The 17,858-nt window shown below is 42.4% G+C and overlaps 1 protein-coding gene across 1 annotated transcript in view; it reads right to left on the bottom strand.

Annotated features, from left to right (window-relative positions):
• Positions 1-16,933, bottom strand: part of LOC135546187 (large neutral amino acids transporter small subunit 4-like) — a 30,315-nt gene extending 13,382 nt beyond the window's left edge. Inside the window, exons 1-5 of the mRNA XM_064974403.1 lie at positions 16,735-16,933; positions 14,611-14,827; positions 6,937-7,177; positions 6,526-6,581; positions 6,340-6,416 (exon numbers count right to left, since the gene is read on the bottom strand). Coding sequence (XP_064830475.1) covers positions 6,340-6,416; positions 6,526-6,581; positions 6,937-7,177; positions 14,611-14,770 — 534 coding nt within the window. The 5' untranslated portion in view covers positions 14,771-14,827; positions 16,735-16,933. The remainder of the gene's footprint in view (positions 1-6,339; positions 6,417-6,525; positions 6,582-6,936; positions 7,178-14,610; positions 14,828-16,734) is intronic.
• Positions 16,934-17,858: the final 925 nt, after the last annotated feature.

Below are 17,858 nucleotides of genomic sequence, written 5' to 3'. Positions count from 1 at the left end.
GTGTGTCACCTGACTATAACATGACCACAATGACCTCACTGAGTCAGAGACAGACAGACAGACAGACAGACAGACAGACAGACAGACAGACAGACAGACGACAAGCACAGCCCCAAAAAGATGCTAACCTATATCCCAGTCACCCTTTGTCTGTCTGCTCTGCTAATATTGTTGTTTACCAGGTTTGGATGTAATGGAACGAGTTCACCTGCCTTTGATCAAATTAATGACATGTGGGGAAAAAGGAAATATAATGAATTGTCAACAGAAGGTAGAACCTAAAACATCAACAGCATCGGAAGGTCCAAACCAGCTCACAGCCTAAAATGCTGCATTTACAGTAGGTGCCTCATTAGTTTTAGTGGTCTGAAGTCAGTTTGACTGGGAGTTGCTGTGGTGGTTCCAAAACAAACCGCCACAAACAAGATTCCTCCATCTTGTTCACGTGCAGAAACAAACCACATAATTATGTCTTATAGCTATGACATAATAAGAAGGATATCCAGCTGTCCGCTGTAATGAAGGAGGTAGACGTACCGCCTGTGAGGAGAGGCTCATGTTGGGAAACAGGATCTGTGTACACCTAGAAAAAAGAAGCCTTGCGGAGGCTACGTTGTAGAACATTTCGATAGAAATACTTTATGTGATGTAGAATAAGGACGTCAGCACTAATAATGACATTTCTCTCTGCAACGTTGAACAATGCTTGCCTAATGAACCTGGCCCTGATAGGAGTGCAGCCTTGAGTTTGTCTTCCTAATCTGCCTGGCCACCGCGCACTGTTCCGATATCGGAGCACTTCCTGAATTGGGCACCATCAGGCATGACTAAATACAGTGTCTTCTAGAGAGAGAAACAACAACCCAGGGCTGGTTAATGATTGGCCAACTCTTCACCTGAGACATTACCTGTTCCTGTTTCATGAATACTGTCTCTGCCCGCATCCCAAATGGCACCCTACTCCCTGCCTAGTGTACTACATTTGACCAAGTCCCTATGGGACCCTGTCCAAAGTAGTGCACAATACAGGGAATAGGGTGCCATTTGGGGCACAGACGTCTCTGTTAGCTCTGCTAGAGCCAAGCCGAAAAGGCAAGGTCAATACAAATGTGACTGCATTCACCTACCAAGCTCTATTTGGGATCTGGAACAGTCATGGAGATAGAACAGTCATGGAGATAAAAGATAAAAGAGTGTTGGACTATGAGTAGCATCTAACTCCATAGGATGTACTGGAAGCTAAACCATGTTGCTATGTTGTTGTGGGGGAGCAACAACTTGATGGGCAATCATTTAATCAATACAGGCTGATCACTCCGGATCTATAAACTGCAGCCAGTGCCGTGTCTGTGCCCTGAACAGATAAGAAAACCTCTACAATACACTTTCATACACTCACTAGGCTAGGTGCTCGTAGTTATCACTTGAGACGATTGAGAAATGCTGAGTGATGTTTGCAGTCAGTAAAGAATGCCTGTGGTAAGCAGTGATCCTCTAAAGCAGTGGTTCCCAAACTTTTCATAGTCCCGTACCCCTTCAAACATTCAACCCCCAGCTGCGTACCCCCTCTAGCACCAGGGTCAGCGCACTCTCAAATGTTGTTTTTTTGCCATCATTGTAAAAATAAGAATGAGTGTGAGTTTTTGTCACAACCCGGCTTGTGGGAAGTGACAAAGAGCTCTTATCGGACCAGGGCACAAATAATAATATAATAAATAATCAATCATTTTGCTCTTTATTTAACCATCTTACATATAGAACCTTATTTGGTCATCGTAAATAGTGAATAACTCACCACAGGTTAATGAGGGTGTGCTTGAAAGGATGCACATAACTCTGCAATGTTGGGTTGTATTGGAGAGAGTCTCAGTCAAAAATACTTTTCCACACACAGTCTGTGCCTGTATTTAGTTTTCATGCTAGTGAGGGCCGAGAATCCACTCTCACATAGGTACGTGGTTGCAAAGGGCATCAGTGTTTTAACAGCGTGAATTGCCAAGGCAGGATACTCTGAGTGCAGCCCAATCCAGAAATCTGGCAGTGGCTTCTGATTCAATTCAATTTTCACAGAACCGCTTGTTGCAATTCAGATGAGGCTCTCTTGTTCAGATATCAGTCAGTGGACTGGAGGCAGAGCATGAAAGGGATAACGGGTCCAGTTGTTTGTGTCATCCGCGTTGGGAAAGTACCTGCATAATTGCGCACCCAACGCACTCTGGTGCTTTGCTATATCACATTTGACATTGTCCGTAAGCTTCAGTTCATTTGCACACAAAAAAATCATACAATGATGGAAAGACCAGTGTGTTGTCCTTGTTAATGCAGAGAAGACCTCCAACTTCTTAATCATAGCCTCAATTTTGTCCCGCACATTGAATATAGTTGCGGAGAGTCCCTGTCATCCTAGATTCTGATCATTCAGGGAGAAAAAACATCACCCAGACAGGCAAGTCGTGTGAAAAACTCGTCATCATGCAAGCGGTCAGACAAGTGAAAATTATGGTCAGTAAAGAAAACTTTAAGCTCGTGTCAATACTTTGCCCCTTGATAACCAGCGCACTTCTGTATGTTGTAAAAGCGTTACATGGTCGCTGCCCATATCATTACATAGTGCAGAAAATACACGAGAGTTCAGGGGCCTTGCTTAAACAAAGTTAACCATTTTCACTGTAGTGTCCAAAACGTCTTTCAAGCTGTCAGGTATTCCCTTGGCAGCAAGAGCCTCTTGGTGGATGCTGCAGTGTACCCAAGTGGTGTCAGGGGGCAAATGCTTGCACGCATGTTACCACTCCACTATGTCTCCCTGTCATGGCTTTTGCGCCATCAGTACAGAAACCAACATGACAAGCAGCTATGTTTGGCTACATAGGGACCATTAGTGGAATTGCCACGAGAGAGTAATGGTTAATGTGATTGGATGTTCATTATTTGACTAGACTACCTGTATTGGACATTGTGTTGTTATTTCACTGGACACTAGTTTAATTTTATTTTTGGCAGTTAAATGAGGCTACTCAGGCGCGTAAAAAAACCTCACTCAAATGTATAGCCCCGTTGGAGAATATAAATGTGAATATAATTGTGAATGTGAATATAAACGTTTTGAAAATGCGAAGAAAAAATTATAATTTTAATGATTTGGCGTACCCCCGGCGGCACTGTACGTACCCCTGGGAGTGTGCATACCCCAGTTTGGGAATACCTGCTCTAAAGCCATTAAGGGAAGCAGTCTTATCCTATTCGCATCTAAGTAAATACTACACATTCTACACTTTCCATATCAAAATGTTGCTAACAAGGAGAAGTGCTGTTTGGGGTTTGAGGCTGGGTTTCTGTATCAGCACTTTGTGACATCTACTGATGTAAAAAGGGATTTATAAATATATTCTACTGATTGATTGCATGTGTGTCTCAAATGTGTGCAGTTCTACTTGAAAAACAAACCCTAGACTGGGTTCATCTGATTCTTCTGTGTGACGGCAGCAATGATCGTTATCTCGAGTGCAGCAGGCGGAGACAGAGGGAGACAAAAGTGGGAGAGAAACGAGGAGAGTGAAAGAGTGGAATAACTAAAAGCCCCTGAGGCACAAAGGCCAGAGAGAACAGACAAGGAGGATATTGACAGAAGGGGGAAAACAGAGAAGTGAAAGAGAGAAGAGGGGCTGCTGTTGTGTTAAAAGCTTCACTGCTTACTGGACTGCTTACTGGACAGCCAAAGAAAACCAGTACAAACCGGTCCAATCCTGACAGGACGGAACGCCATCATAAAATGAGTCAACATGCTGTGTCCCTGACGACCACACGCAGACAACACCAGCCTGAACATCTCCATCTCTGTGCCATCACTCTACCACTCTCTCATCAACACTTGTTTTGCATGCATGTTTTGCATTTCTGGCCTTACTGTGAATCTCTATCCACCCCTATCGAAACCTAAAGCTAAGTGCATGGTGAAAACAACATCATGTGCAGCAGTTGACGGCCTTTTAATAAGTCAATCAACATGACCCTAAGATCAGTGCCTCCACAGTCTATTAGTGTCATCAAGCACCAGTTAGCAAGTAAACATCTGATGGCAGGACATTTTACAAGCAGGGGGGGGGGGGTCGGTGTATGTGGTGGTGACCCTGTCTGAGGACAGAGGAGCTATCATTAGTCTAGCCTGGACCAAGATCTGTTTGTGCTTTCCTGGCAAGAGAACATCATATGCAGATCTGGGACTAGCACCAGTTTCACTTCACCTTTGACATTCATCTCTCTCCGTCGTTCTCTTTCCAAGTGCCAGGAAGCAGTAAATAAACATCGAGCCAGACTGAAACTTAATTCCCCCCGAGGACCTAGTGACACAGAACCCAGAGCGGGATTGGGACCAATGAAGAAGTCCTAAGATAGAAAGGATTAGTGTTTCATGCAAAACATGACTCAGAGATAATAGAATCATCATAACAAGTGTCGCAATGTACAAGAGGAGGAGCGTTGTGTGTGTGTATGCATGTGTGTGTGTGTGTATGTATGTGTGGGAGGAGTGCAGAGAGAGGGGTTGGGGGGGGGTCTGGTTGAGAGAGAGATGGATAGAGGATGGTTAGGAGATATCCGCAGTGGTGATTACTAATACTATAGTGGACTGAAGGAGAGATTGAGGTCAAAGCTATTAAAGGGAAGTGGGAGGGAGGGATGGAGAAGAGAGAGGGAGAGACAGACAGCATGCTGCTGGTAACTGGAGAAGGGGGCAGACAAAGGTAGGCTAGGCAGTTTACTGATATAAAACAGAAGTGTGTAAATGAGAGCTCTCCTTTAACGCCTTGGGTTCTCCTCCACTTATTTTTCTGCAGCTGTGCCACCTGGGACACAGAGTGCTGAGTGTGCAATCATAGAGAGAGGGAAGGAGTGAGGGGGCAAGCTGCCAAACCACCCCTTTTCAGCAAATTAGAAGAGTCAGGAAGAAGAGAACACATAGAAACAAAGAAAAGGGGTATCGTGTTGCATACCTTTCTTTTTGTGTAAATCTACAATCCAGACGAGAATAAACCTTAACACAACTGTCTGTAGGGGACCAACTCAATGAATTCAGACTGATTGAATGAGATACAATGTATCAATTTGGCTTTTGTGCAAAAAAGGCTACGTTTGATTTTTTTTTTTTACAATTATTTTCCTCTGTGACAACCTTTGACCCCCACACCCGGGAGGAGAGTGGCGAAGAAGAAAGTTTGGAAGAAAAAGGTCCGGCTGTACAAAAACACCCGGAACCCGGACCAGCAGTGTAAAACACACTGTTAGTCGGAGCAAGGAATTACCACCGTGAGGTTACTGCAACAGAACAGCTGAAACAACACCAGTTCCACACCAGACCAGTTCCTTGACACACACACACCACATACACACGTGAGGGAACTAAACGGCTATAGCACAACAGGCTCAGGCATGCTTGCGTGGGGAATGAATGAAACCAGAGAAAATTAAAACACGAACAGTCTGGGAGTGGGAGTGGGGGGGCAGAAGAAACCAGTTGGGCAGCTTCTGGGTGTCGTGGTAGTGTGTGTGTGTGTGTGTGTGTGTGTGTGTGTGTGTGTGTGTGTGTGTGTGTGTGCGCCAGCCAGACAAACAGACAGAGCCCCTCTGAGCCCCTGCAGTGGGGGGTGGTGAGGAGGCCAGGGGGCAGGAAACTGTCAGGAAGGGGTTGAAGGAACCCCAGCAGCGCTAAGTGTGACTGACTTCCTACTTCCTGTTTGTCAGCTCAGCATACAGTGTGTCTCTTTTCTCTCAAAGTGCTTGTTGTGAGTTACTTTGTCTGTGTTTAGGGGCAGATAAACAATGAAACAATGAAATCACGTTATCTGTAAACACCATTGTGTCAGTGAAACCTGTCCGAACATTTAGTCTAGCTGCCAGTGAACCCTGGCAGTCTTGGGCCGGCCAATCAAAGGGCTCTGTCAGGATGATGAATAAGTAAGGAGGAGGTGTCTTTTTTTGGCTCTCAGTTGGACCAGAGCACGGTTGAATAATAGATTTGTAACGCAGGGTCTGTCTTGCTTTCTTTATTTTCTCACTCTCTCTCTCCATCCCTCTTCATGTGGCCTCCCTGTGACGCAGCACTTTCTCCGTGCTGACGACATCACCTTGTCCCACCCGCCCACCCCGCTCTTGTCGCTCCCCTCTCCATCTCCACTCCTCTTCCCGCTCCCCTGTCTCCCTACTCCACCCTAGCGCACTCCCCCCTCCTCACCACTGTCCCCATCCCCACCTCTCTCTGCTCCCGCCATAGACATGCATCCTCGCTCACTCCCCTCTGTCCCCTGCCCAGCCTCTCCCTGCGGTACAGGAGATGACGCCACTTACCGTGAGGGAAGTAAAGGTCATGCACATTCCTCCGAACCCGTTCAGTGCCAGAGCAAAGAATATGAGGACGGACAGATCTGGATAGGGAGAACACATGTGTTAAGGAGACGGGATGGAACAGACACACATACTGTACTAGAGTAGAACGTGAGTAAATAAAAAGAAAGAACGAAGAAATATGCATACTTTTGGGGTCGCTCGATCCATAAGCGATCAGGATACAGGAGAAAGCAAAGCAGGTACTGAAATAACAGAACAGGTTGAATATGAGGAAGGTTTATTCATACGATGACACACCAAAGCCAAGTCAGAAACAGAACATAAAAACTGCAGCAGGAAGTTGCGGCCACTAAAAATTATTCAACCCTGTACCGAGTCATAAGTTTTGTGACAATCGCAATAAAACAGAGTGCCGTGTTTGAATGTGCAATGCTGCAATTATTCTGACAACACCGGGCGCCATCCCACTTCTGACACCAATATAGCTCATTTTGGGTATAGCCCCTGCCGGGACTCGAACCCGAGGACAGAGACTGTCACCCCAACACCTTTGCTTAAATGATGGCCGCAACTGTACATACTACCTTGTTCTATTACCTGCCGAGCAGCCGGAGCTTGCGTGGGCCATACTTGTCCATGACAATGCCCAGGGGCAAGGTGATGGCACTGAGGAGGAAGGAGCCCACAGTGAAGGCTAAGTTCAGCATCTCATCCTGGTCCTTACAGATGGGCCAGCCGTTCATCTGGAGGTACTCCTCCTCCACCACGGGGCTCTGGGTGATCCCCTCCGCATCCCCAACCTGGACTGGCTCAGACTGGTTCTGACTGGTGCTGTTACCTGGAGGCACAAGGGAACTGAATTGAACCTTCAAATTCAACGTTATGGTCCCGGAGGGAAATAGATTTAACATCATGCATAGAAGACATTAAAAACTTACATTCCTGGTGCTTCGGTCGAGAAATTAAGCATGATCCGATTGGAAAAGACAGTAATGCTAATTTCATCAGAAGACCCATAGATGAAACAATCACACTAAAGTTTCTTCCCGAAACTTTACATTCTAGTTTGATTAGATAGAATGTGCCTATTGGGAGAACGTCATGGACCATCTGAATGATGAAATGCTTCTGAGGGTTGTTTGGGTTTGGATTGCAGCATTTCTTGCGCAAGTGTTCTAAGAAATGTCCTGCCTCACCGGAGGCCACCGATTTCAGGGGAAACATCTTGAAAAGTAATCCATCTCAATAGCACGTGTCTATTTCTGTTTCTCTTGTGTCTCTTTCCCGAGACAGTGTGAGCCATGGACAGGTCAGGTAAACAGAAAAAGCTCAGTGAAAGATACTGCAACCAAACTGCTGGGATCAACAAGCTACTCTGAACTCCCAAAGCAAGACAAGTCCATGGCAACCCAACCCCCTTAGCACCCCCAGATGTTCCCAAAGTGAATTCCTAAGAGGATAGAGACAGTAATCATATCATCTGTTAGTTATTTCCGCCTATCATACTTAATAGCACTGTTTGTTATAAGGACTGGAGACCAGTGCCTTGGTTATGAGGCAGGTTACTGTCGTTGTTATGGAGAGAAAAATAACTGTAGCCAACACCCCAGTCTCCATGGGTTTAACTCAGACCAAACAGAAGACTATGACATTGACATTGACATTGAAAAGTCTCATAAAACATTCTTGTTGTGGCCTACGGGAGCTGTAAGGCATTGCGTAAGGGCCTGGGAGGAGGACAGGCTGCAAGACAAACGGTTATTTTTTCAGTGCTATTCTCAGGTGACGTCACGTGACTTTGGACAACCTCTCCAAAAACCTTTTGGTAACACAAGGTGTTTTTCAAGCAGTCTTGAAAAGCAGGTTGTTGTTTTCTTGAAAGTGAGGCTGTGAGTAGACATGGCTGTATTATATAATATGTAGGTTATAGGTCATGGTAGATGGTAGTTGACACATAGGTTAGCAGAAGGGCAACGGCAGCTGGGCCTGCCTGGCTGGCGGGCTCTTACTGCTGAGCAATCCAGACAACGTGTGCCTGTGCTGCAGCTGGCGATCCAATAAGGGAAGCGCCCTGAGTGAGGCTAAGCACAAACACTGTGTTAACGCAACAAAGAGCTTATAACGCCTTCAAACAAAACACTGTTCACTTCTCTGTTTTGAGGGTTTACAACATGATTCTAATGACTCGCAGAACATCCAGAACCAATGAAATCATATGAAACAAAAAAAATGATTGTAACGTTACTACTATGATACTACAGTTCACCGAACGTACAATATTCAAAGAAAAATGGATTTTCTCAGCGTTTTTCCTCATTTATCTATCCCGGGCCCTGCTTCCAGCTACTATGTGCCTGCAGCTTTCTTCCTTGTAATTTAGAGTCTGAATAACAACATTCAGACTCTCAGGCCATGCTCTAACAAGATTATTACATCACCAACATAATAAGAACACAATGTAACACTTGTCTTCTTTAACCTGATCATCCATCAATGGGAAATGGATGTGTTTCTTACACATGTCCATAGATGCCGTGTCAATCTCAACGCGTCTGACCCGATCACTTACCAGTGATAAATGTAAACGACTGACAGAATCCGACGGACGAGCTTTGTTGCCAGAAAATGGTTGCCGTGGGCGTAGAACGTCTGCATTTCCTCGCGTTAACTCATCAGAGGAAGAGGGAGAACCAGAGATAACCAGCTGACAGTATTTTTCCAGCATCATAAGTCTTTCAAGCACTATTTCAAAGCAGTGAGCAGACAGTAGATTCATCAGCTCCAGATAATGTCATCCCTGTCCTTCCGAACACCACTAACATCCCACTGTTACTGAGCGCTAATAACACTGACACAACGCTGATTAAAATAGCTGGAAAAGCTAGCTTGGTGCCAGATAAAAGAATATATATATAAAAATATATGATTTTATTGTCACATACAAAATGTGATTTTTACATGGTCAACCATAGCAGTACAGTGGCCCTGGAGCAAATGAGGGTTAAGTACCTTGCTCAAGGTCTGTTTGTGCTGTCTTGGCAACTCCTATGATCAAGCCAAACAAAGGTTGACAGCACAAACAGATCTGTGACCAGACTAGTTTAAGGAAGCCGGTAAGGCTGGGTTCTGTCAGGGAGGTGGTTGCGGTCACAGGGTGGGTGAAGGTGAGGGGTGAGTGGGGAGCGGGGAGAACCCTCTGCTCTCTCAAGTCTCGGCTGAAATAACACTCATTCCACACTGGCCCTAGGGTCTCGTGTTTCCTGCCAGTAGCTAGCGACATGAGATGCCACAAGGCTCATAGGGCCTTATGCATTGACACAGACACTCCTGTCATAGACCTGACCTTAAATCACAGGAGGGGACGGGGAAGGGGGTCAAAGACAGAGACACCACACGTGAGTTATGAAACGTGCTTTTCCAGGTTCCATGACAGGAAAAAAAGTGACTCTATTCTGTTTGTTGGCAGCATCGTTAAATAAAGGTTAAATAAAAATAAAAAAGTGTCAATTCAGTTTTAATAGTACTGGCACTGGATGCTTCATACTAAAAATAAAAACAAGAGGCTTGATATTTCCTGTACAATATGTTCTGTCCACATTGTCAGTGAACCATGCCTTAGCAAAACTAAGTGTAAACCCAACTATGTCAACAGCACACACCTTAGTGTTAAACCAACAGACGCTAACCGATCGCTGCAGCTGTACATAGTCCATCTGTAAATAGCCCACCCAATCTACCTACCTCATCCCCATATTGTTTTTATTTACTTTTCTGCTCTTTTGCACACCAGTATCACTACTTGTAAATCATCATCTGCTCATATATCACTCCAGTGTTAATCTGCTAAACTGTAATTATTTTGCTACTATGGCCTATTTATTGCCTTACCTCCTCATGCCACACTGTATATAAACTTTATTTTTTTCTATTGTGTTATTGACTGTACGCTTGTTTATTCCATGTGTAACTCTGTGTTGTTGTTTGTGTCGTACTGCTTTGCTTTATCTTGGCCAGGTCGCAGTTGTAAATGAGAACTTCTCAACAAGCCTACCTGGTTAAATAAAGGTGAAAAAATGTAATATATAAAAAAATGCCACGGGGGAATGATGACAACTCAGTTTATGTGACGAAACACAAGAGCTGCCTGAGAGAGAGAGGTGAAGGGACTGGGAGTCAACGGTGTTGCATATGGGAGGAATGCGAGCCTCACACTTCACAATGTCAGCCTCACCACAAACTTTTCCAGTAGCAGATAGGGGAGGAACCAAAACAGAAGCAGCCCACGGTCCAATGTCAGATCCTTTCAATGGAACCAATGATATGGGGACCAAGGTCACCATGACACCAAACACTTACATTAAGGACTCTCAGCAATCTGTTTGACAGATACCCTTTGAATGCATTCATTTTTTTTAAACAAACGAGAAGGCAAGGATGGAAGAGCGTCAAGACTGACCTGATCTGCATAAATGAAAAGGCTTATTCACATGGTAAATGCTGCCTGGAAAATAGAAAACACTGTGGCAGATGATCAGAGGACTCCTGAGTCCATCACAGGCCATGTTCTAATGATATTATTATATGTTCTAGTCCATCACGGTCCATGTTCTAATGATATTATTATGTTCTAGTCCATCACGGTCCATGTTCTAATGATATTATTATGTTCTAGTCCATCACAGGCCATGTTCTAATGATATTATTATGTTCTAGTCCATCACAGGCCATGTTCTAATGATATTATTATGTTCTAGTCCATCACAGGCCATGTTCTAATGATATTATTATGTTCTAGTCCTTCACAGGCCATGTTCTAATGATATTATTATGTTCTAGTCCATCACAGGCCATGTTCTAATGATATGATTATGTTCTAGTCCATCACAGGCCATGTTCTAATGATATGATTATGTTCTAGTCCTTCACAGGCCATGTTCTAATGATATGATTATGTTCTAGTCCTTCACAGGCCATGTTCTAATGATATTATTATGTTCTAGTCCATCACAGGCCATGTTCTAATGATATTATTATGTTCTAGTCCATCACAGGCCATGTTCTAATGATATTATTATGTTCTAGTCCATCACAGGCCATGTTCTAATGATATTATTATGTTCTAGTCCATCACAGGCCATGTTCTAATGATATTATTATGTTCTAGTCCATCACAGGCCATGTTCTAATGATATTATTATGTTCTAGTCCATCACAGGCCATGTTCTAATGATATGATTATGTTCTAGTCCATCACAGGCCATGTTCTAATGATATTATTATGTTCTAGTCCATCACAGGCCATGTTCTAATGATATTATTATGTTCTAGTCCATCACAGGCCATGTTCTAATGATATTATTATGTTCTAGTCCATCACGGGCCATGTTCTAATGATATTATTATATGTTCTAGTCCATCACAGGCCATGTTCTAATGATATTATTATATGTTCTAGTCCATCACAGGCCATGTTCTAATGATAGTATTATGTTCTAGTCCATCACAGGCCATGTTCTAATGATATTATTATGTTCTAGTCCATCACAGGCCATGTTCTAATGATATTGTTATGTTCTAGTCCATCACAGGCCATGTTCTAATGATATTATTATATGTTCTTGTCCATCACAGGCCATGTTCTAATGATATTATTATATGTTCTAGTCCATCACAGGCCATGTTCTAATGATATTATTATATGTTCTAGTCCATCACGGGCCATGTTCTAATGATATTATTATATGTTCTAGTCCATCACGGGCCATGTTCTAATGATATTATTATATGTTCTAGTCCATCACGGGCCATGTTCTAATGATATTATTATATGTTCTAGTCCATCACGGGCCATGTTCTAATGATATTATTATATGTTCTAGTCCATCACGGGCCATGTTCTAATGATATTATTATATGTTCTAGTCCATCACGGGCCATGTTCTAATGATATTATTATATGTTCTAGTCCATCACGGGCCATGTTCTAATGATATTATTATGTTCTAGTCCATCACAGGCCATGTTCTAATGATATTATTATGTTCTAGTCCATCACAGGCCATGTTCTAATGATATTATTATATGTTCTTGTCCATCACAGGCCATGTTCTAATGATATTATTATGTTCTAGTCCATCACAGGCCATGTTCTAATGATATTATTATATGTTCTAGTCCATCACGGGCCATGTTCTAATGATATTATTATATGTTCTTGTCCATCACAGGCCATGTTCTAATGATATTATTATATGTTCTTGTCCATCACAGGCCATGTTCTAATGATATTATTATATGTTCTTGTCCATCACAGGCCATGTTCTAATTATATTATATGTTCTTGTCCATCACAGGCCATGTTCTAATGATATTATTATATGTGCTTGTCCATCACAGACCATGTTCTAATGATATTATTATGTTCTAGTCCATCACGGGCCATGTTCTAATGATATTATTATATGTTCTTGTCCATCACAGGCCATGTTCTAATGATATTATTATATGTTCTTGTCCATCACAGGCCATGTTCTAATGATATTATTATATGTTCTTGTCCATCACAGGCCATGTTCTAATGATATTATTATGTTCTAGTCCATCACAGGCCATGATGCTGTGCTTTATTTGTCCTGTCATCTAAAGATCTCAGTGATGATGCATATTTTCGGCCCACTGCCTCCCTAAGTGTCTGTGTATTTGAAAGATGAAAGGAGGACAGACGAGTCATAGACTATGGGAACAGGGAGAAAGAGCGAGAGAGAGAGAAAGAGAGAGAGAGAGAGAGAGAGAAAGAGAGAGAGAGAGGAGAAAGATCCAAGTCACCAGTTTGCTGTAGCATTTAGATGCAAATAAACCAATAAAACAAAAGATGCCCTTATGAGCACCTGGAAATGTACCTGGTACTTTCATCCCACCACCCCCTGGTTTCATCCATCATCTCTGTGATGTGGGTGATTTAGTGGAACCATCAAATCCCCACAGAGAGAGAGAGAGCTCTGAATCATAGCTGCATTAGAGGCTTATTAAACAGGCTGACTGCTATTGATGTGTTTGTCTCAAAGCTCAACTTTGGCTGGGCTGGAAACAATGCAAGTGTCTTGGAAAATGATATAATAAATCACTCTCACACCCTTTCAACACTAGCCAGGCTGTATAGGTGTGTTTTTTAAAGGGCCACTTGCTGATCTTTATGACAACATCATCAAAAAACAGTTAAAAAAAAACCTAAAAAATTATGTCATGTGCACTAGTTGCTCTGGGCCTGTATTCATAAAGCATTTCAGAGTAGAAGTGCTGATCTAGGATCAGGTCTCCCTGTCTATGTAATCTTAGTCATGATCTAAAAGGAGAAACTGATCCTATATCAGCACTCCTACTCTGTGACTCTTTGTGAATATGTTACTGGTGACATTTGCATTGAAGAAGACAAAGCACCTCAGGAAGAACTGATCATGTCAAATGTAAGTGGAAACACATTCAATTCCTCTGCTCAATGTGATTGGATTAGAAACCCCTCACCCCATCATCCTATCCTCACCCACAGAGCATCCATTTGATCTGAACATTCTATCGCATCCTTCTATTGTAACCCCCAATGAAATAACTGACGGCATTGTTCTAAAGAGCCCCATTGAAGTGTTGTACCATTCCAACAAACGCGATTGAATTAAAACTACAGAGACACATAAAGTCCTCTTCTTCTCACAGTAGTGAAATAGAAACACATTTTGTTGCTGAATGAAATAAGCATGATAAGTAGGATAGCTTAAAACACACTCAATCTTTGTCAGACCTTCCAAGCCCAAGTGATACACATTCACCTATCTCACATGCTGAAGAGGCGTTTCAGTTGAATACATTCTGACTGACTAGGTATCTCCCTTTCCCTTCCCCCCAATACTAGATATAGGGGGAAATGCTATGAAAATAAAAGGTTGCTAAACGTCACAATGAAAACAAGTATTTAAAGCAACAAAAACTACGCATTCACTGAAGCAACAAAAGCCTTCCATCATTCTCACATCTACAATAATTATATAATAACACCGGTATAACCCATGTAATAACGGTATTCCCTTTTTGGGGTTTCCTATTCATTGTAATAAAAATGGCCTACAACGTAAAATAACATTGAGCACCTGGAATAGTGTAATACTGTATAAATCAGACCAATTGTCTCAACTTCCCAACCACCGATAGTGACAAAACAGGATATACAACACAGCGCATTATGGGTATTGTAGTGCTCATCATGATACACAGCCTTACCAGGTTCTCTGCAGAGGTAGGAGTAGAAGCCTTCAGACTTGAGCATGATGAGCAGGGAGCCCCAGCCCAGCAGCACAGCAGAGAACAGCAGGTTCTCTATGACCGCTGTCACAGCCATCCACCAGCGCCTGGAGAAGGCTGTGGCCAGGGAGGGTGCCATCTTCACGAGGAGACGAGGGGCACAACAAGGCTCGTAGAACGAAGGAGGGCTGGTGGCCTGGAAGATAAGGTCGATACATATTAAGGGTCAGGTCTAAGAGTGTGAAGAGACACATTTGGTAGTTGTTTGACATTCATACTATAAGAAACTGTATATGAGTTAGTGAGGGATACATCAGAGGTAGCCAATACATAAGGGGGATATACCTACTTACACTAATTATGGTATGTGTACAGTAGAAGACGAAGCTATCAGCCTTTAAGTCACTGGGTTTCCCTTGTCTTTATCCTTGTAGGTTAATAATTTGTCACTATTACAAAACAGCTGAGCTCTTCAATGAGAGTGCCTGGACTACAAAACCCCTCCTACTCATGTCCCTAAACACCGCACCAGCTCCCTCTGATTGGCAGATAGTTTCCTGGACCTCTACCATTGGCTGCATATTAATAACGTTACCAAAGATGGCTCCACGTGAGGCCAAGATCCCGCCGGTTCGAACCAGTGCGGCGCGAGATTCTCAGCAATGAGAACGTTTTGTTCCCATCTTCACCCGACATCAATACATGCCTATGGGCTAACAGTGTTACGTAATATATAATGACGAGGATACGTTGCCCGTACTAAGCCTATGTTTCAGGCTACATTTTGTGATACATTCATATTTTGTCAAATTAATTCCCAAATAATTGTATGACCAGCGGTGAACAACAGACCCACTGGCCAACTAACCATTAGACATGAATTGCATACTATATTAGTCTATGAGGCGGTATTCGTTTTCTCGTGATTTCATAGTTATTTTATTTTTTACTACATATTAGACAATTAATGTTGGTTATTTTATTGATATGTGTGACGGTCAGGTCCTCAGCACTATTGACACTGTGTATTAAGCCTATATTTGGATTCGCCGTGTCCTTGTGAGGTTCTTAAACAATAGCAGCATGGTGCGGGAAGTGAGCAGCCCTGTAAACTGGTCTGAGCTGGACTGAAATATATCAGCCCTCTCAATGCGCCTCCTGCACCCCCACCCCATCTCTTTCGCACCAAGATCAGCTGTTCAGTATCGGAAACACAGCACGCAGTGCATAGGAATAGTCTCACCGTTCGCAACAAAACTGCAATTAGCCTGCAGCTTCCATGCAGTTTCACAAATCTCAATGTCCTTTGTTGCTGCTGTTTTGGCAGCAACGACATTGTATGGTTTCACTATTATTATGGAGCACAATGTTATTGTTATTACTAAAACTAGTAATACATGGACACACAGGTAAGGACAGTTATCTAATAGGGCTGTACTTCGTTGCAAAGCAAATATCCCTATGGACATTAAAAATATAAACTCTTAAACTCAATCTGTAGAAATGCAAAATAAAATCATGCTAAAATGACACTGTGAAAAAGTCAACTGCATGCTGTTATTTCCCTAAAATAATTGAAAATAAAGCGTTGCAAACGGTGTATAGGCGACTCAAGCAAAACACCATAAACAAAAACAACGGGGACGATCACCCTCTTAAATCACGTGCACTAGACAATATGTAACAGTAAAGTTGCTATATTGAAAACTAGCAGCACTGCAAGCAACAATAAACACCTCATGTAACAACATCACATTCATAGTATAATTGACTCATCCTGTCCTCGATAGGCATATACATACTGTCCTTGATAGGCCTATACATGCTGTCCTTGATAGGCCTATACACAGTAATTTTAAGAGAACTTTCAATTGGAACATTGTTGCATGTTTTGTCTCGGATAACCAGTCTACATCATTTCAGGCCCGGCTACGAAGATATGACAAAATAGAAACAATATTGCATTTCTGCACTCAGTGTTTATATATATATATATATATATAGTTTTTCCAGTGATCAATTTTCAATAAAAGCAAAGTAGAGAATTTACAGATTCCTACCCTTAGAATAACAGTAGAGCATCCCTAAAGTGCGTTACCATACCTGAGTGTCTGGAACCAAGAACAGGGTCGCCTGCCTCTCCACTGACCGGACTCTGTCTTTGTATTAAAGTCTATTGTTGTTATTCTCAAAACAACAAATAACATCTATATATTGTAGATTGTAGACTTGACTCAATCTTTTGTTTCTTTGCATCAACATTTCTCTTTTCAACGCCGATTCCTGCTTTTATTTTCGCACCGAAAGCTGCACAAACAAGCCTGCGTCTCCATTGGCCAGGCCCCGAGCTAGAGAAGAGCTCAAACCAATCAGAGAGCGCTTAAATTATTAAATAAATAATTGGTACAAACAGCCAGCTAATGTTTTGGCACAGAAGACGTGGGTGTTGTGGCAAATAATATGAATTTAAATAAGGAATTGCACGCATTGTTTTATTTTCAATTACATGTCGAGGTTTGTACATTGCCTAGTCTAATTATAGATAAAACAAAAATAGCAAACTTGTTTATGGTTGAGTTAAATGGGAAGCATTTCCCCGATGTTTTTAAAAAATATTTCCAGACAAACTTTTTCCAACGTGCATAAAGGGAATATGAGTTTCTACCTTCACAGGTGACAAAGTATAGAATTCGATTTGTAGTAATAGTAGCACTGTCCCTGGGCATCACAAAAATCACCTTATGATTCAGGTACTTTACATATTTTCATTTTTCTATGGAAATGGGAAACAAAGGATAATGACATATCCCCATGGACCAGACTAGGAAGGACGCAAACAAAAACACCGCAGAAAAGTTTAAATTGATGGTGACATCTTGTGGTAGAATAAAGAAATACTCTCAACTTAATTTTGTCACCCTCAACTTAATACATTTCTATATTAATCCTAAGTAGTGAAATTTAGTTGGCTACCAACAAATTATTGTTAACACATTAATGCCCAACGTTGTTAGAGTGAACATGATCATCTAAAATTTGCAAATATGACCCGAGCCTTCCAGTTGGTCATGTGTATGCAGGTCTATTGCCCTCTGCTGGCCATCCATGAAAGTGCTGTTTAAACGTTTAAACTCGTTACTTGGAGGCATTTCTGACAACACAAGAATGCAACCTGTTGGAAAAACGTGTAGACCTATTGCAGACGATTTCATTGACCTATGTCTCCA

The sequence above is a fragment of the Oncorhynchus masou genome, chromosome 9 (assembly GCF_036934945.1).
Source record: "Oncorhynchus masou masou isolate Uvic2021 chromosome 9, UVic_Omas_1.1, whole genome shotgun sequence".
NCBI lineage: Eukaryota > Metazoa > Chordata > Actinopteri > Salmoniformes > Salmonidae > Oncorhynchus > Oncorhynchus masou.
Note: the sequence above shows the minus strand (reverse complement) of the source record. Positions and strands in the feature narration are given on the sequence as shown.